This window comes from Clinocottus analis, unplaced genomic scaffold, assembly GCF_023055335.1.
Source record: "Clinocottus analis isolate CAN_PGR_092001 unplaced genomic scaffold, fCliAna1.0.p SCAF_11, whole genome shotgun sequence".
Classification (NCBI taxonomy): domain Eukaryota; kingdom Metazoa; phylum Chordata; class Actinopteri; order Perciformes; family Cottidae; genus Clinocottus; species Clinocottus analis.
Window position 1 is genome coordinate 2,169,592 of NW_027175832.1, and position 19,466 is coordinate 2,189,057.

General features: G+C 43.3%; 3 protein-coding genes across 3 annotated transcripts; 1 reads left to right on the top strand and 2 right to left on the bottom strand.

The window, feature by feature from the left end:
• Positions 1–806: 806 nt before the first annotated feature.
• Positions 807–8,466, bottom strand: sirt6 (sirtuin 6). The gene is made up of 8 exons (XM_068571020.1): positions 8,313–8,466; positions 7,268–7,395; positions 5,801–5,983; positions 4,428–4,487; positions 3,249–3,344; positions 3,074–3,154; positions 2,085–2,208; positions 807–1,947 (listed from the first exon to the last, which is right to left on the bottom strand). Exons 1-8 carry the CDS (start codon positions 8,427–8,429, stop codon positions 1,615–1,617), a joined length of 1,122 nt encoding a protein of 373 aa, XP_068427121.1. The 5' UTR covers positions 8,430–8,466; the 3' UTR covers positions 807–1,614.
• A 2,116-nt stretch (positions 8,467–10,582) lies between these two features.
• LOC137782210 (ubiquitin-conjugating enzyme E2 R1-like) lies at positions 10,583–12,956 on the bottom strand. The gene is made up of 6 exons (XM_068571400.1): positions 12,629–12,956; positions 12,170–12,531; positions 11,926–12,012; positions 11,693–11,790; positions 10,974–11,108; positions 10,583–10,860 (listed from the first exon to the last, which is right to left on the bottom strand). Exons 2-6 carry the CDS (start codon positions 12,353–12,355, stop codon positions 10,650–10,652), a joined length of 717 nt encoding a protein of 238 aa, XP_068427501.1. The 5' UTR covers positions 12,356–12,531; positions 12,629–12,956; the 3' UTR covers positions 10,583–10,649.
• A 658-nt stretch (positions 12,957–13,614) lies between these two features.
• Positions 13,615–19,278, top strand: cactin. Its single transcript, XM_068571217.1, has 10 exons — positions 13,615–13,927; positions 14,370–15,000; positions 15,132–15,227; positions 15,315–15,460; positions 15,632–15,794; positions 16,437–16,551; positions 16,650–16,842; positions 16,971–17,090; positions 17,203–17,576; positions 18,599–19,278. The coding sequence occupies exons 1-10, from the start codon at positions 13,623–13,625 to the stop codon at positions 19,087–19,089; spliced, it is 2,634 nt and encodes an 877-aa protein (XP_068427318.1). The 5' UTR covers positions 13,615–13,622; the 3' UTR covers positions 19,090–19,278.
• The last annotated feature ends 188 nt before the right edge of the window (positions 19,279–19,466 follow it).

Genomic DNA, 19,466 nt, shown 5'->3' on the forward strand with positions numbered 1-19,466 from the left:
ACATACACGACGATGATTTCATTCTGAAACGTCCGCTTGCTTCAGTTCATACAAAACAAAACTCTCGTCCTAATTAGCAACCGAATTCTGTCGTCACGGCCAACAACTTGAACAACAACATCTAATGAGGTCATCCTTGACTAAAAAGGTGCACATACATGTGCTCCATTTCAAGAAAATTCCATCATGGCTTTCACGAGAATGAACTGGACCGACTCAAAGAAGAAAATGTCTGCGCGGTTGTCACAGAGCCAAACGAAGAGGACGAGCACTTTGCAAAAGGCAGAGGAGGAAGCGTCAGCTCATCAGCACGGCGAGCGCTGTAATGAGGACTGTAACGACCCCTTCACTGGCTGCACGCCGGCTTTGGAGTTGCAGCTGTTGTGTTTGATCTTGTTGACAAATGTGAAGAGAGAAAGTGCCTTAATGGGATGACGCATACTTAGCAACATGTTTCGTGCAGTAATTATCCACACACACACACACAAACACACACACACCTGTTGCTCACTGCTCTTTTGGTTCTTGGTCCTCCTTCCATTGGCTCTTAGAAGAAAACTAGATTTAATGATCACGTCTGGTCACTAAGCAGCGAAGCGTAACGTGATTTTATAACGACCGGAGTGTAAAAACGTGTCCCTCTGGAGATGTTAATGAGGTTTCACGACAAACAAAGCATCCTGCCATTATCTCAGGTACACACACGCAGGCAGCCACAATTTCCTTTGAACCGTCGTTTTACATTTTGCAACTAGGTCACAGCGTTCAGGAGGTTCTCCCAGGAACCGATTGTGTTTATTGCCAAAAATCATTCATACATATAAAAAATTTAAAAATAACAGTGAAGTGACCTTTTCCCGCATTTTTGTTTTCTTGAGATAAACACATTTTCCAAGAAACGCAGTGTGATTATGATCCATTTATAGCCGCGCAGCAGCAGCAGCAGCCGGCGCTCCATTTATGTACAAAATCAGATGGAATTATACATCTCACCAGAGGAATTGAATTAATTGGTACAATGAGAGAAGCGCAGCTGTATGAGAGCGTCAATCGGACGCGGAGCTGCTCACTCGATGGCTCTTCTCAACCAAGTATCCAAACACGGCGTCTTTAAAGACCTGTAGGGATGAGATCTGCAGCGCGTGGTTATAAATAAAGCTGCCGCACTAACCTCATACACCTTATTAGAAGCTTCATTTCTAACTTTGTGCTCCAGATCTAATCCAGCCGTTAGAAACTAGTTCTCAAAGTAAACCGAAGCCCCAAGTTTGGGTCATTTATTGTACTTTTAAGGCATGTTGTTTGTCCAGAAATTAAAAAAGAAAAAACACCTCAAACAACTAATCTAACGAGGAGTCGATCACGGAGCTAATTTTGCTTCATCACATGGTCAACTTCTGAGGCTTCAGCCGGGGAGTCAGTTTCATATTGCTGTGTAAAAATAATATAAAAACACACAGTGGTAAGAAGAGTCTTTGCTCCAGAGGGGTTGAAGAAGATGAGAAGAAGCTTTGTACTCTTCAGCCGATCAAACCAAAGTCCTTTTGTTGCTGTAAAATCTATTTCTGGACAGGTTTGTGTCATGAAGTTGTTGTGAGGAAATAATACCCGACGCTATTTATCTTCTTTTAACTCGACTGGAGAGTTCGTTCTCTCCCTCTTCACCGAAACCGCCTCCTCCTCCTCGTCGGCGCTCCCATCGTCCGTTAGAGCCGTCTTGTCTCTTTTTCTCTCCGTCTTCACCGGCTCCCTTTTCACCTTCGTCTTCTTCGCTGTGGCTGAACGCGGCGGTTTGACGTCGGCGTCGGCGGCGGACTCCGAGGCGGCTTTGGAGTCCTCGCAGACGGTCGGGCCGTCCCACTTCGGGACGTCCACTCCCAGCAGCTCCATCAGCTGTTTCATGACATCGTCCACGTAGCTGTGGATGCGCAGGTGCGCATGCTTGTCCTGCGAAAAACAGGAGATGAATACTGTGAAACGTTGAACCCTGAACTGCTAAACACCATGTTGCCTTTGATTTGTTCACAGCATTTCCAGTGTCATCTCCACACATGTGTGTCAGGTGGTGCATTGGTGAGACTGACGTGTTTGGTGGCCTGCAGGTTGACGACGGCCAGTTTCCCTCCTTTGCGCTTGGTGAGAAGCGGGAGGTCTCCGCTGGGTTTGATCTGCAGGGAGGTGCCGAGCGTCAGGGCCAGGTCGGCTCGTCTGGGTGCAGACGGGAGAAAAATACGCTCTTGAATTAAAAGAACGAGCCGAGTTTCCAATGCTCGGAGACATTTCTGGTCGTGAGAAAAAGTTAAAAAGTAGGGATTCCCAATTTCTGTATTGCTATATTGTTATAAATATTGTGGTGCTGCAGAGATAACCCCCGGCCTCGGCATCTTATTCTACAGACGACATCTTTGTTGAAGCAGATAGAAAGTGACAGGATGCAGGAGCTGCTCAAGGAGAACATAAGCTAATAGGTCAAAATAATTATAATACATGTTATCTCACAGTTTCCCCACAAACTGTGAAATAAGACAACCCAGTGAGTTCATCTAACCGCGCGGCTCGAGAACTCTTCTTTGGAAAAAGGTGCACAATTCACAGCAATCAAAGGAAACTGGAGGTGCTCATCAAGACTGAACGTTCTGTGTGTGTAGTACGAGATGTGTGAGAAAAATAATGCCCTTTTCTCTTTAAGGACCCTTGAAATACCTTAAGAACGGCCACATGTGTCGTAAAATGATTTGCTGGGTTTAGAGAAACGGGTGCTTAGCGCTGTGACTCAAACGTAACGGTGATGCATGAGGGGGGGAAGCTGTTATTGGCTGTTTAGGTAACACACTTCAGCTGCGCTGTGGCAGAATGAATGAAAGAGCACAAACACAGCAACTCCCCACAATTAATCTCCTATTCAGTAATGAGACAAAGTTGAATAGAAATTAGCTGGATGCAACTCCAGCTCTATCAGTTAGAGCTCCAAATAGTTTAGTATGGTAATTATGCGTCTATTGCGGGTCACTGGGTGCATGCGTCGAGCTGAAACACAAACATTTCATTCACAAAAGATTGCATGAGACCACACCTGCTGGCGTCCTCTGCTTTGTTCAGGTCCGTGTCAGGAAGAGCGTCCTCCCAGTCCAGAATCGTGCTCATCAACTTGCCCCTGTGTTGGTAAAAAGAATACTCTGACGTACTAATACATGGATCATATTGCATTGTTGGATATATTTTAAAATGCACATGACAGCGTGCGTTACCTGCAGGCTCTCAGTCCCCTGGATCGGACCACGTCGCAGTGACGTCCTGTCGGTTTGAGTCCCATCACGCCGATGACTTTTTCTCTGACATACTGCCTATACCACCAAAAACAATAACAATAAACGCGCCTTATTTGCTACCGTGGACATGCTAACAAACCCCTCCGGTGTCGCTAACTGCTGCGCTCTAATCCACCTGGGAGTGCAATCAACTCGCCTCCTTTTTTGCTGACAAAATTCAAACAATTAGACAAGCGGTTGGTGGCTCCACACGAACCACAGGATACGTGTTGTCGCATCTTTAAATAGCATCCATTCAAATATCACGACACAATTTCACTCTATTAACCAAAAGAAGCCTAGAAGACATTAAACACCGTCTGAAAACATCCTCCTGCTGATTAGATGTTCTACCAACACACTTCTGATCTTTTACAGATTGTAAACACGTCTCTTCTCTCAGGTGTTTTCCCACAAGCCCTAAAAAGTGCAGTTACTAAACTACTCCTAAAAAGGATAGTTTAGACCCTGCAATATTGAAAAACATACTACTAGACAGACTGGAGAGGACACTTCAACAGGGAGACTTTTCTTTCACAGAACAAGGCTCACATGTCACAGGAACCTGTGGACTAAAGAACAAGTTCATAGCTCCATTATTCAGATTTTAAATAATGTTTTATTGACAATTCCCCAATTTTTCACCCGGTTTTGAGACTTTTTATAGGGTTTTTGTTTTAAGAAAGGTTATATAGGGTAAAATAAATCAAGAGTACTTCAATTTGCCTTGTATTTTAATATATTTTTATATAGATAGAAGTATATTTTATCATATCGGGTGACGTTATAGTCTCTCTTATACTTCAAACCAAAGTAAATCCACCTGGATGAGATCTGCAGGTCACTGAAGTGAAATCAAGTCACGATCATAATCCCGGATTCCTTTTAAGATAATTTGCGCCATGTGACAGGATACTTTATCCTGCTGGACGCGTTTATCTTTGACACGCGGCAGGACGGGTCATGGGCGCATATCTCCTCTCTACGCTTTAAACATGGCCGCCGTTTGTTTTAACAAGGTACCGAACAGAATGGCCTCAAATGGATTTCTGTGAAAGATGTGAATTCTCACAGTTTCAAGATCCAAATGTGTGTGTGTGTGTGTGTGTGTGCACATACCTGCCACACTTCTCACACTCCTCCACAAACATGTTTCCATGGAGCTCTGATAACACATCCCTGGAATAATAAAAAAGATTCACTTTAATAATCTTCTCCAAAATGAATGTCTCTTCAGCAGAACTTTTCTGCAGTCCCTCTATGATTAATATTTCCGCCTTCCACTCGGCATCTTCGCAGATTTTTCACAACCGGTTTCCTTTACCAGTTTGTCCGCTGCCTCCTCGATGATTTCCTCGGAGAACTACGATTTCGCTCACTCGCCTCATAAATAAAAATAAAACACTGATGGAGTGTAGTGGATGAAATGTTCCAGGGAGATCGAGTCTTGCGATACGCGTAAAGGTTGAGTTTACGCGCTGAATGAAGAATTAGATTCTTGGCCTTCAGTTAGTCCGATACGTTTGGATAATCCAGAGACGTTCTCTACACTTGAGGATCATTTGAACTGTATTTTAAATACATTTCTGGCTCTGCTTCAGCCGTTAACACAAAGCAGCAGCTTCGTTTTTAATAACAATCTATGAAAACTGGCGTGAAACAATATGGTTATCGCACACGACTTTCAATGCTGTGTATTTTTGTAAATAATTAGAAATGAATAAAGATCAAATCAACTATAATGAAGTCCTTTCCTCCGCATTAAGGAATTCACTGCATTTTGCAAGTTCATTTTTCCTCTTTAATATAAATCTCACATCCACTTCTCACTGATTCATTCTCTCTCCTCTCCACACCCTCTGCTTCAAGTCCAAAATATTCTGCAGGGCACACTAGATGAAATCTATTGCAATCTCCAATGTAATATATATTTGCATAAGGAGTTCCTCATATATATGGATCTTTTTATGGAAACGAGGACATTTAGTGCAGTAAGAAGCAGAACAGAAACTCTCTGCATCAGATTGTTAATTGGTAGCGTGCCGAGTCCCTGCACACCAGACAGTTACAACGGATAACCGGCTCCATTTTAAAAATACGGCTTCCAACCTTCGCACAGGGAATTTCAGCTTCTCCCTTCGAGACGGAGGCATTTAGCAGCAGGTGTTTAGCAGCAGGTGTAGAACAAAGCGGTACGAAAACAGCTTTGTTCCAGCAGCAGGTGAACATATGATAATTATAACAGTGCACTGACAGCTTTGTGTACTTTTAACGTCATGTTGGTCTTGTTGTGTGTGTTGATTGTAATGTGCGTCAAGATGGATGCCTCGCTGCGTATTCGTATGTATGCGTGTGTGTATCTATCGGTAGCCAATCAATCAGATCAACTTACACTGCACCTGTAACCTGTGAAATATTGCATTGCTCCATGCCCACTCACAACAATAATTGGAGATACCTACATCATGCTACAGGACAGGAGGCGGGGTTACCTGGGGAAGCCGGATCGGACGTGGAGGCCGTCCACGTTCTGGCTGATGAGGTACTTGAGGTAGCCGGCCCTCTGCAGTCCCAGCAGGGCCATGTGAGTGAAGCTGGGTCGGGCGTCTTCAAACGTGGTGTCAAAGTGAGGCGACTCCCCCTTTTGTTCTAACGTCCACACACCCTTTGGACCCCTGGAAGAGAACGTAGAGATGAAGAGATTATAGTTATAATCCGGATTGGACAGGTTGTAACGCAATGAGGTGGATAATGGATATGTATTCATAGTTGACTGAGTATCAAAATCCTTTAAAAAGAGAGAAGTTTTGCAAAGTTTGTGTACCAAATTGACATTTTGCTGCATATAAGAGTTTACTAGAAATACAGGAGACCAAGAAGAACAATTTGCAAAGATTCTCCAAATACAAAGAAAATAGGGGAATAAATGTGTAAATTCTGTTTTGTCCAATCTAATCTGTGAAGGATCTATGAAGTAGGTGTACTCACAAGGAAAACATTGTCAATAATATCAACAGTTGAATTTCTACTGTCATTCTACTGATCTGGACATAAGAACATTGTTTTACTCGCATAGGACAACTATACCTGACCAATCAGATATTAATTAGTCAGGTCCCCAGCAAACATCTACAAATGTATGAATTCTCACTTGTAAATATCTGACATGCACACCAGAATGAATTAAATGAAGAGTAAAATGATCTCTATTTGATTTGCCTTAGCTCAGCTATTATGGGAGAATCCGTGTTTGCACAGTATCATATGAGATTCTGTCACTATGAAGGAAGAACACAGACGGAGGAGTTATAATAATGTGTGTCGTTGTTTTACAAAGAGCTGAATTTGAGAAATAATAAGCAAGTACTGCCCTCATCTGCTCGTACAGTGGTACTACAAGAGAAAGCATTAAGATAAGTGAAGAGTTCCACATTATGTCTAGCAGTCCACAAGGCATCTTCAGACTTGCAATGTTATATAATCCATTATATATATATATATATATATATATATATATATATATATATATATATATATATATATATATATATATATATATATTGTATATAATCCAATCAGTGTATTATGGAGTGCAAGTGGAAATTTCGGCCATATCTGCGATATCGCGTTCACAGGAACTGGACATACATACAACCAGGAGAACTTTTGGCTCATGACAAAGACAATAATGACTTGCCAGTGTGAAGGCAAACAAAAAAAACATTACAAAAATTGGCTAGGAGACAATATATGGATAAACATAAACAAAGTACTGCTGGTATTCAAAACCATTCCTTTAACAAGTTATTTAGGGGCGTTTTTTGTAAAGCAAACTTTCCTAGAGACAGAATGTGTGAGGTCAGAGTTGCCTTTGTCGTCATGTTCATGAAACACGGTTCAGAGAGAAAGGGGAAAAGGGTGACAGACAGGGGGCAGGAGTGACTTTGTTTGTGCTTTACCTGAAGTCAGGGATGCCGACTGAGGTGCTGATTCCTGCTCCAGAGTGGACAACCAAGTATTGAGATTCTTTTATCAACTCGGCGAGGGTCTCCACCTTGGCCTTTTGCTCCTCAGGACTGTCAAACTTCTGCAAAGAAAAGGACACGTCCGGTTAGAACAGCTGAATGATTCTGGCACCAAATATCACATTACTTATGAAACAATACCATGACCATTATTGACAAGGAGCGGAAAGGAACGCTTTCACACAAGCCACTGCAACTTGAAAAGTGTAATTACTCAAGAAACTTTGCACTGGATTTTGCACATCATGCTTCTTTCAAGCTGTGATAACTTTACATGTTTTTTTTAAAAGTTACGGGTGTATTATTATTGGACCGGAGGGGAGCTTTTACATAACATGTGACAGATTTGATGACAGTATTGTAAAGTACACAACAACCTGTAATTAGGGTGGAATGTAACACAATATATGCACTTTCATCAGTGTACAATTTTAACGCATAAATAGCATAAATATTTTCAGATATATAAAATAAAATATTGAGGGTATTGCACCTTTCCTTCTCAAATGTATCTGCTTGCTTAAGTGACTGCTTTAGCCTAATTTGGTCATCTCTTTAAATAATAATCTATGTTTTACATAAAACATAAAATGACAACACCAAACTGGAGACAGTGGCTTTCTGCTGACAATATTTAATATTATATATTTAGGATGTACATTAGTGGGTAAAAATACGCCTCAATGTTCGTCCCGCTGCCTTGATTGCACGTGAGCTAATGGTGTAAAACTAATGTTAAACTGTGAATGGATCCTTTCTTAACAAAGACCAATGACCGATTAAACGTTGCTTCAGGGCTTTCTTTTGTTGGCTAACATTAACGTAAGTTTTCCTCGGTGAACAATGGAAAGCAGAAGCTTTACTTATCTTGGAGTGTATCTTGCTATTTAAATATATCTATTGTTAAAAGGACTGAACGCGGCTAAGCTAGCAGTTGAAAGAAGCTAACCTACATAAGCTCACAGTAGACGTATTTTACCTCGGGGAGTCCACACACTCCTTTGTCCGCGTACGGGGAGAGACCAGCCGCATAGTTCACAGACATGGCTGTTGTTGGTTCAATAGCTTTATTTTTCTTGTGTTTTCCCTGTATCATAAAGCTGAATAATCTCCCGGGCGGTTCTTCAATCGTATTGTTTGTCTGACGTCATCTCTAAGCGACAACGTGAGCTGCGTTCACAAAATTGAGGAAATGCGCGACATCTCCGCTTCAAACCCCTGAAACCGGTTATTTAGATACTTTTCTGTGACGCTAGATCTTCAAATAAAACATAAAGCGTCAAACAGTTTGCGGCGCAGTCAAAGTAAAGTCACTCAGAAGGCTGTTGCTTTTAATCTATATTGATAATATCCAATTTCCTCATGTGACTTGAATGCAGCAGTGTCTTAATCATGAAATAATGTTCTTGTGAGATACTAATTGATTTCCTAGATTATATAATAACCATTAACATTCCAGATTGTCATATCTATAGACGGCAGGTAGCCTACAGTAAACAGACCAACAAGCAGAATATCATCATAAATATGCAACATAGTTACACAATTACATTCATACAAAGAGAGGGAATATTGTTATTATATTACTTTAATTTGCACCAATCGTTTGCTGGTGCAAACAGACAATATTGAAAGAGCAACCAATCCAAGCACTGGAAGACTTGTCATTGTTTTTCCCAATAAATCTTTATTTTTCAGTTTAAATAGCCGAAAATAAAAAATAAACAGGTGAATAAAACAATACAGTTATCATCCATACAGCTACATGTGCATTTCAGTTATGGTACCTGTTGAAGCTCAACTCTGATGACCACCTAAAAGAGTAAAATAGTTGCTTGTATTAATTGTTTTGTCATTTAATTCATTATCCTGAGAAATTCAGTATGAAGTCCTAATTTGAGTTAATTAAACAATCAATATTGCATCTGCAAAAATACACAAAAAGACCCATGCACTCTAAAAATGATATCAAAACCTGCCTACCCTCTGCAGACAACGAATATAAATGAGAATAGAACATGACGGCCTTGTTCTTTCAATTCAGGGACTGAAAAACTTTTGATAATTCTGACCGATATCGCAACAACACTTTTTGACAGACATTTTTTCTATAGAAGCATTTTTTTGCCAATCAAACCAAATCTCATTACATAAATCAACCCAAGCAAGAGAGTGCAGGCATAATGTCTACCCAAAGAAAGAGACTAAAATAACAAAGCCTGCAGGAAAGCAATCAAAGACAACAATACAACAGTTTTGGGCTTTCGTTTACGTCTTTGGCTCCGTCAAGGCCTCTCAGAGAGCAACCCTGAGGAGAAATACAGATCTGATCAGTAATTAGTTCTGCCCCCCTGAATAACTTCCCTACATGACTATTAAATCTGAGCTACTTCAAATAACATAACCCCACACTCACAGAAACACATCCAACAGTAACCAGAAGAAACACAGCAAAAGATACATTTTCTTGTTACCAAAACTGTTCACATGAGGATTTGACCCACTGACTCAGCACGGCCGGTCCTCCAGATACAAAGTTCTCTGGCATCTCCGTCAACGAGAGTCCTTTCTTCTCACTGAGCCGAAAACGGATCCCGATGAAGGTAAACGGTCCGAGAGTAAAAGGGACACAAAAACAAAAGCTTCCGATAGTGATCCGGCATGCACAAGAACTTTGAAAACAACGTCCTGTGACATCCCGTCTTATCGAAGACCAGCAGAATGTGAAACTTGAAAAATGTCTGATTTAACGGATTTGCAGTAGATTGTTCAGTACAAACACAAAAGTGCTTGAAGCCCTCAATGTTCTGTGAGTGAATAAGACCAACTACTGTTGAGCAACACCCCGTTACAATGAGAGGAATAAAGATATGAAAGAGAGAGAGAGAGACGCCGAGTAAAGATTGGAAGCGTTTGCACCAATGCAAATGTAGAGATTGTTAAAAGTGGTATTAACCCCACAATACTATGTACTGTCCGGGAGACTGTGACAACTCAATAGCATTAAGTTCTAGTCTCTGAAAGTAAGGTTTTAGGTGATAATAAAAATGATAATGTATGTAAAACTGAGAAGAAGTGGTGACTTTTGTGCTGGTGCAAATTGGACTAGATCTGACCCCTCGACAGCAGTACATCGAGATTCGCCTCTGAAAATAATTCAGCGACTCAGGGGGCAAAAAAACTGCTCTTTTCATTGGTTAAGAAGTGGGAAGCTTCAAATCATTCTTGGGTGTCGACCAAGAATTTCTGGCAACCCATACAGAAAAAAAACGTGTAGCGTGCGTCAACTACGGTCGGGATGCAGTAAAAAAGCACGTCACGACTCCTCGTTGCCCGAGTCGTCTTCGTCGTAGCAGCAGTCGCCGTCCTCGCCGTCCACGTCGTCGTCATCGTAGTAATAGTCATAGAAGAGGTCGGAGCCTTCGTCGGGGGCCGGGACGCGAGTGCGGATGCAGTACTCGGCCAGCGTGGTGGGCACCTTCACGCCATCGCGCTCGGCTTCGGCCTTAGTGGACAATACCTGTTTCCTGAGGGGAGTAAAGAACACACACATGACGACTGACACTCGACAAAGAGGCGTTTCTAATGCGGTTGAGTCTCGAGAGGAAACCAGTGGGAATAATAAAGTTCGCCCGTTTACCTGATGATCTCGACGTACTCGCGGTCCTTGCCCTTGCTGTCCCTCCATTTGCGGTACATGACGGAGGCGTCCACGTTGGCCGGGGAGAAGGTGTTGGGTTCATTAAGCAGCGAGATCACGCTCAGCAAAATCGTCCTAGGAGGAAACACAAGGGTTAGTGACAAGTGGCACCTTTTAACCTAAAACAAAATATTAATGCATTACAATGATGTAAAATATAGCAATTTTTCAACAAGATATAAAACACAATAATCTTTTTTTACATTAATACCCAACATGAAATCCCCCTATTTATCATTGATGTATTACTATACACATACATTTAAATAATTGCTTATAACACATTTTAATGAAAGCGTACGCAGCTATAGGGGTATTTTTTTAAGAGTTTATTCATTTTGTTTAAAAGGAAACAGTTCAAATATGTTTACGTTTTTAACTGCTTGGTAATGCCTGACACATTCTATGGATATACAAATATTGCACAACAAACAAACATCCAAAAGAGAAATATCTAATGACAACGCTGGCCAAAAACAGGTTACACTTGTGGTACCGAAAATCCAGACAGGAACTCTGAAGGAACTCCACTGGAGACAAGTCATGTGATGAGGATGTGAGTCAGGTCAGTCATTGAGGGTGTTAAGAGAAGACAAAGAAGGGAGGCACCGAGAAAGGAGTGACAGATGAGGAGAGATATCGAGGGAGAGAGCGCTCACCGGACATTTTGGGTGGGATTCCACCTCTCTGAAGGCAGCTCTCCACTCTGCGGGTCGTCCACTGGAGGGTGCAATATAGAGATACACACATCTCCATTCTAAAAAACAGGAAATCAACTCCTTTCATTATGCAATGCATCATATAATACGTGATGATGGCAAATTCTAATGTAAGGGCATGAAAAGTCAACACATTTAATGTTAGGAAATAGAATCAGGGTTTGATACGTTACCTCGTAGATGTTGGGGTGCCACATCTTGGTGAGGAACCGAAAGGCAGGTGGGGAGTAAGGGTAGTCTATAGGGAACTTGATCCGAGCCTGGGACAACACAACAGGTCATCTTTACTACGATATACACATTTTACTGACAGGCTTGATCGTCATAAATGTAATGTGGTGGGTTGCATTTGAAGAGTTCGTACAGTTTTAACGACCATGTCAGATGTGGCAAAGACAAAGAAAGTTGTATTCCTACCTTAAAATACCCCCCTTCATAATGAGTGTTTGGGGGCCCGAAGATGGCCACCTCCCAGTTGTACATGTCAGCCTCGTCCACCAGTGTTATTTTGAATCCCTCGACAGGCTCCTCCTGCAGGCTCTTCATTTCCAACATGAGTGCTTTCTGTGAACTGGCGACATGAGTGCGCTCGTGTTGCGCCATACTGAACTACGTACGAGCTTTCACGATTATCTGGAGTCGACAGCTGACCGCTTTGTTTACACGAACGCGGCGGAGTTTGCCTCACAAGCCAAACGACCCACTGACACTAAAAATAATCAAACTCACTTGCCTGTTTTCGGTGTTCGGAGACAATGAGACAGGCCAAACCAGACTGGCTGCGCACGAGTCAAACAAAGGTTGCGTTAATTCCCCCCACAACCCTCGAATCAGATGAATTATATACAAGTGTTATCAATACGTTGGTGTACTGACCAAACCATGGTGGCTGACGAGCGCCTCCAGCTTTAGTTGATCTACCTGGCAGCCCCGGATATAAGCCGTAAATCTACTGGTAGCTGCTGGCTAATGTAAACTAGCTCACACGCTCAATTCCGGGAGCAGCTGAAGACGAGTTTACCTCGGCGGGAATAGTTTCTGACTCCGGACGAGTCGGGTGAGGGAAGAAAACTAAACTACCGACCTGAAATGCGAGCAAACAAGAACTCGGACGACAAGTCACAAGTGTAGTTTATAACGCCCTGACAGGAGAAAGGGGAAAGAAGAATGTTGCTGAAAGGAGTCTCCTCTCCTTTCAACACAGGCAACGACGCGGTGTTGTCTGGGATATGTAGTCCCGCGTCATCCGCAAACACGATTTTTAATCGTACAAACAAGAAGAAAGCCACACAATGGTGTTGAACAATACCTGTTGATATGAACACAATTGTACTCGAGGGGGGAAATTATTGATATGTCACCATTATTATTAACTATTATTTAAAGAGTGAATGGAGACAACTACATTTGCCTGACGTCACGGAAACGCGAATGTTGTTTGTGTTTCTGAAAAGCAGCTTTGACCTAATTTTTACTCTCGTGTTATTATGACAAAATAACATATTTCAATGATGTTAAATTTATTGCAGATTCCCCGTATACTATACATACTGCAATTAATTTAAATTGTATGTATTATAATTTGTTTTCGCGATCTTTGGTTATGACGTCTAAATTATGCGCCACGTTGCGGAAAGCCCCTTTAAAGCGATTTCCTGCTGCCTGTCTGATCAAAATATTTTGAAAGTGGACTATTTACCTCACAGTTCTCACGCGTGTATCAAATGGAGGTCGATTTACTTCTTTACATGTTTTACAAATGCACAGGAGTACTTTACACGGTGTAAAGATAGCCAACCGTTTTCTTTGTTACCTCTTATTTACGCGACAGAGTCCACGTAGGACCCCCGCATTTACGGAGAAGTTCGTGATGGATCCGAAATCCCGACGTCGGTCCCGCTCTAAGTCCAGAAGTCGGAGCCGGGATCGGCGAAACAGATCCAGAGTCAGCAGGTCTCGGTCTCCGGAGGAAAGGAGGCACCGCAGTCGGTCTTTGGATTTGAAAAAACCCGCTCGTGGTCGGGGACGATCAGGCAGCAGGAACTCCAGCGATGGCTCTCCGGACCGCCGTCGGCCTCCACACCGGGACCGTCTGGCGGACCGCAGCGACTCGGAAGGCGACCGGAGGCGAGGACCACCCCGGGCCGGCAGCAAGGCGAGGGCCCGTTCATCCAGGTAACTAGTGCTCGGTGGGTTGTGAGGGTGTTCAACACGTTTTTACGTCCCGAGTCCACCTGTTGTAATGGTAATGCCCGGTTAACATTATATCAGTAGAATCAGTAATGGTCCTGTTAGTCCGTTAATTTAATTGTAAACGAAACCATTAAAAAAGGAAGCCAGGCAATGTATCCCACAACTTTTTTGGTACTTTAAGTATGAAGTTAGTGTAATTGTGCTAATTAACCGGGTCATCATTCCACCTTTCTATAGCCCACTAATTATCAATCAGTTTTTGGGCATCTGGATCTAGGTTTTAGGGTTAACCCATGGACTCAAAAGGATTCTGCCACAAACTTAATATTCCACAGCACATACCATCTATGCCATCCATAACACATGTGTTCATTTAGGCTCCATCCTGGAATGAAAATGTACCGAATCATCTTTTCTGTCTCAGTTCTGATTCAGGCGATCACAAAGCGAGGAGGCAGAGAAAGGACATGCAGAAACGGAGAGGAGCGTCTCGAGAGAGGAGGAGGGAAAGATCCCAGTCCAGCTCTGACTCCCATGATGAAGCCAGCGATATAGAAAGGAGAAGGCGGAGAAGCCCCGAGAGAGGAAGTCCCGCCAGAGACCGACAGAGGAGGGAGCAAGACCGAAACAAAGACAGAGAGAAGTGGGAGAGCAACAGAAGAGACAGGGAAAGAAAAGGAGACGTGGACAAAAGCCTCGAGCGCAGGAACAGGAGCGAAGACGTGGAGCAAGGGAGGAGCGACAAGGCCGACAGAGGGAGCGAGAGGGCCGGCAGAGGGAGGCAGCGCTCCGTTTCACCCGAGTCGTCTGATAGTTCAGAGTCTGATCACGGCGGCCGCGTGGTCAAAGAGAAGGAGGACAAGAAAAATCAGAGGGAGATGATGAAAGCGCTGGAGACGCCAGAGGAGAAGAGGGCCAGGAGACTGACCAAGAAGGAAACCAAGGAGAAGAAGAGGAGAGAAAAGATGGGCTGGAGTGAAGAGTACATGGGATACACCAACGCAGACAATCCCTTTGGTGACAACAACTTATTGGGCACATTCAAATGGCAGAAGGTGAGTTGGGGAGCAGTGTTCACTAGCATTTAATGAGTTGTTACTGTAAATTGTATTAGTAAATTTGCACGCAGCTCAACATTTTGAAAAGTATTGTACCTCATTAAAAAAGAAATCTGTGTATTTTTTAGGCGCTGGATAAGAAAGGCATCGGCCATCTGGGAGAAAAAGATCTTAAAGACCGGAACAAATGTATTCAAGAGGAGAATCGCAGAGAGCTGCAGAAGGTATGTGCTGTATTTTGTGGCCGTATAATGTTATGAGTTATGAATAACGGCCCCCTTCATTAATCATGCCAACGTTGCATTATGTAGGTGAAACAGCTGCGTCTGGAGAGGGAGCGAGAAAAGGCCATGAGAGAGACGGAGCTGGAGATGCTTCAGAGAGAAAAGGAGGCCGAGCATTTCAAGACCTGGGCCGAGCAGGAGGACAACTTCCATCTGCATCAGGCCAAACTGAGGCAAGTGTGCATCGACAAGTGCTGTACATCCGCTCTTCGTCCTCTTTTCTTGCGCAATTCCCGTTAAGTTCCAAGTTCCATGAATATCCCTTTTAATAAATGCAGTGTATGCGCTGTCTCACAATATTGTGTGTATTGTGTGTGTGTGTGTGTGTGTGTGTGTGTGTTAAGGTCTAAGATCCGAATCCGCGATGGCCGTGCCAAGCCTATCGACCTGCTGGCGAAGTACATCAGTGCAGAAGATGACGATCTCGCCGTGGAGATGCACGAGCCGTATACCTTCCTCAACGGGCTCACGGTCACCGACATGGACGACCTGCTGGAGGACATTAAGGTGTGGCCTTGCATGTCCATTGACGTGTAAAAGACCATTTTAAAAACCTCTCTAATCACACAGGTCGCTTTCATCGGAGAGATGTTGTTAGAGATGTTAATGTAGCGACAAGAAGAAGTGCACCATGGCAGCCTTTTTATTCTTGTAAAATGTCCAGTTAACGCAAACAAAGCGCATCATGTTCAACTAAAGTAGCTCGAGCTTCAGGTTAGCATCACTTTCTTAGCGATTGGACAACCTACTGTTATCACCTCAATGTGAGACGCCACAGCCTGAATACATCTCGTCTAGTTGAGATCCAAAACATTTACATTTAATTGTGCAAGTTAAAGCCTTTTATATGATGAATTTGTATGCAAATACGTCATCTTTCAAATTATTCTGGTGGTACAAGATATTATTATTATTGTAGAAAACAAAGACCAAATCTTAACGTTTAAATAAACTCTCACTCTGACAGCTTATAGTTAAATTCAACGCATTCATTGAGGCATGAAATTGGTGAACAGTGTGCTACAATGCAGTGAAATGCAGACACATTATTGGTCGTGAATAATTACGCAGCCCAAAGCGGAGACTCAACTCTTGCAGAAAAGAGCTGCATCTGTATGTGGTTTTTACCAAGTGTCGTTGTGCTGGTAGGTGTACATGGAGTTGGAGCAAGGAAAGAACGTGGACTTCTGGAGAGACATGACGACCATCACTGAGGACGAGATAAGCAAACTGAGAAAACTGGAGGCTTCTGGGAAAGGACCAGGTACGTCTCTTCCCCTCCTGTGAACTTCATGTGCGACATGTTCCACCACAAGTCCTCCTATATATCGTCAATGCAACCCTATTTTTTTTAATTCTCAGGTGATCGGCGGGAGGGCATCAACACAGCTGTGAGCATCGATGTCCAGACGGTTTTCAAAGGAAAGACGTACAGCCAGCTGCAGGCGCTGCACCTGAACATCGAGACAAAGATCCGGGCCGGTGGATCCAACCTCGACGTCGGTTACTGGGAGAGTCTGCTGCAGCAAGTCAGAGTCTACATGTCCAGGGCGAGGTAGGACTGTGGGGGGGGAACACCTCCTGTTCATGCTGTTTAAATCGTTTATATTAGAAGGTCAACACTTGGCGAATAGGCATTGAAGTGTGTGTGTGTGTGTGTAAATCTGTTATTGTATGTCCCAGGTTGAGAGAGAGACATCAAGATGTGTTGCGTCAGAAGCTGTTCAAGCTGAAACAGGAGCAAGGGGTGGAAAGCGAACCTTTGTTCCCCATCATCAAAGAGGAGCACAGGAGCGACGATGAGTAAGTCACAACACACACCCTGAGAAACGAAGGCTCCGTCAGTTACTTTGCATACACTGTCAGCTGACTTCATTTGATAATGTGTAAATTCTGTGTTTGAAAAAAAAAAAAGGGCTACCACAACAGAGGAGCCTGGCCCATCGTCGTCCACCACAAAAAAGAACGGAGACACCGAAGAGGAGGAGGGGGAGGAGGAAGAGGAGGATGATGATGAGGTGGCAGGTCCATCTACATCCACAGCAGGAAACCAAGACGGGGACGGAGAAGACAAGGGCGACAAGAAGAGTGAAGAGAAAGAGGGCGAGGTGGTGGAGGCCGTGCTGACGGAGGAGGATTTGATCCAGCAGAGTCAGGCGGAGTACGACTCCGGCCGCTACAGCCCCTCGCTGCTCACGTCCTCCGAGCTGCCGCTGGACACGCACACCATCACGGCGGAGGAGGACGAGCACAGGCTGAAGTTGGCGCGCTCACAGCTACAAGTCACAGGTATGAGATCGTCACACCCACAACGAGTCAGAACACATCAAAAACGTTGATAGCGGAGTCACAAATGATGAAAACTAGTCCCCTGCTGAGAATAAATCATGTCACTACAGCAGTGCTTCTCTAACTTTTTCTGTCTCCACTTTGGAGGAAGCAAAATGTTCGGGCCCCGACAACACGGGAACAAAAGGGTCCAACTTTTTGAGACTCCTCCATCCGTGCTTTTTTAATTAATAGATTAAAGAAAATGTAAATCCCTTTCAAGTAAACCAGATTGCTCCATCTGACAAAAACTAATAACATGTGCAATGACTTTGTTAAAACAATGCAAATAAATGTATATATGTGCAAAAAAATAACTCATATTTGGCAAAAAAGATGACCAAGGTTGGATCCCTGTTTTCTCCCCATAGTTTCATGTTGAAGTGTCCTTGAGCAAGGCACTGAAGCCCCAGAGCTTCACAGCAGCACAAAGCTCCTTTATTACTAAAGATGGTAACATGCAGAGAATAATTCCCCCACTCCGCCACATAGCAATACATTTTAAAAATGAAATAATTAGGATAAAAAAAATTTTTTTTAAATATCGACTTTTTTTTTTTTTTTCGTTGACAAAAAAACAAACATCTAAGCAATCATTTTTTTTAAAGGCAATGGAAAAAATAAAGTGGTTGAATTTTTTTTTTGGGTCCCAATTTTCCAATTTTTTTTTTGGTCCTAATTTTCTTTTTTTTTTGGGCCCTAATATTTTTTCGTTGCAGAAATGGGCTCGTATAAATAAAGGATTCTTTCAAAAAAAAAATATTTTTTTATTTAAGAATCTGCATCTCCAAGGCGCTCCACCTGTAATACCTCCGCGCCCCACTAGAGGGTCGCGCCCCACAGTTTGAGAACCACTGCACCATAGAAAGAAAGAAAAAAATGATGAAAAACAGTATTTTGTTTTTAAAAAAAAAAGACAGTCGAGGAATAAGTATTGTTTCTCTCCAACCCGCCCATTGTTGCTTCTTCGACCTCTTTAACAGGTGAAGCCTGCGAGAGCGCCGAGGACGCCTTCGTACGCCGCGCCAAACAGGGCATGGGCAACGACGAGGCCCAGTTCAGCGTGGAGTTCCCCGTCACCGGGAAGATGTACCTGTGGGCCGACAAGTACCGTCCCAGGAAACCCCGCTTCTTCAACAGGGTCCACACGGGCTTCGAGTGGAACAAATACAACCAGACGCATTACGACTTCGACAACCCCCCGCCCAAGATTGTCCAGGGTTACAAGTTCAACATCTTCTACCCGGACCTGATCGACAAGCGCTCGACCCCGCAGTACTTCCTGGAGCCCAGTCTGGACAACAAGGACTTTGGGATCCTGCGGTTCCACGCCGGTCCTCCGTACGAGGACATCGCTTTTAAGATCGTGAACAGGGAGTGGGAGTACTCTCATCGACACGGTTTCCGCTGTCAGTTCTCCAACGGTATCTTCCAGCTGTGGTTCCACTTCAAGAGGTACCGCTACAGGAGATAGAGGCCCCGGACCAGGAAGGACCAGGAAGGACCAGATGCTGGGTTTTACCATACTCGCTATGATATGTGGGCTGTATGTCAAAGTGCTTTGTTTTATTGTTTTTAGCTGCTCTAACAGATAAAAGCAGTTTGTTAAAGCTACAATTTATTCTGTATTGTCTGAAAACACACATTTGTAATGTAAAATTACACATTAAAGTTTTTTTCCCCTTTTTACACCTCGCAAGTTTCCACTGGTTGATGGTTTGGTGTTGTGGCAACATTTAAAAACATGTAATGTTAGAGTTACAACACTGAACATCTGAAACTCAGCCCCAGTCTTGCGAAAGAAACTGGATCACGTGCACAAAAGAAGACCGATGATTTAGAAGTGCAGGT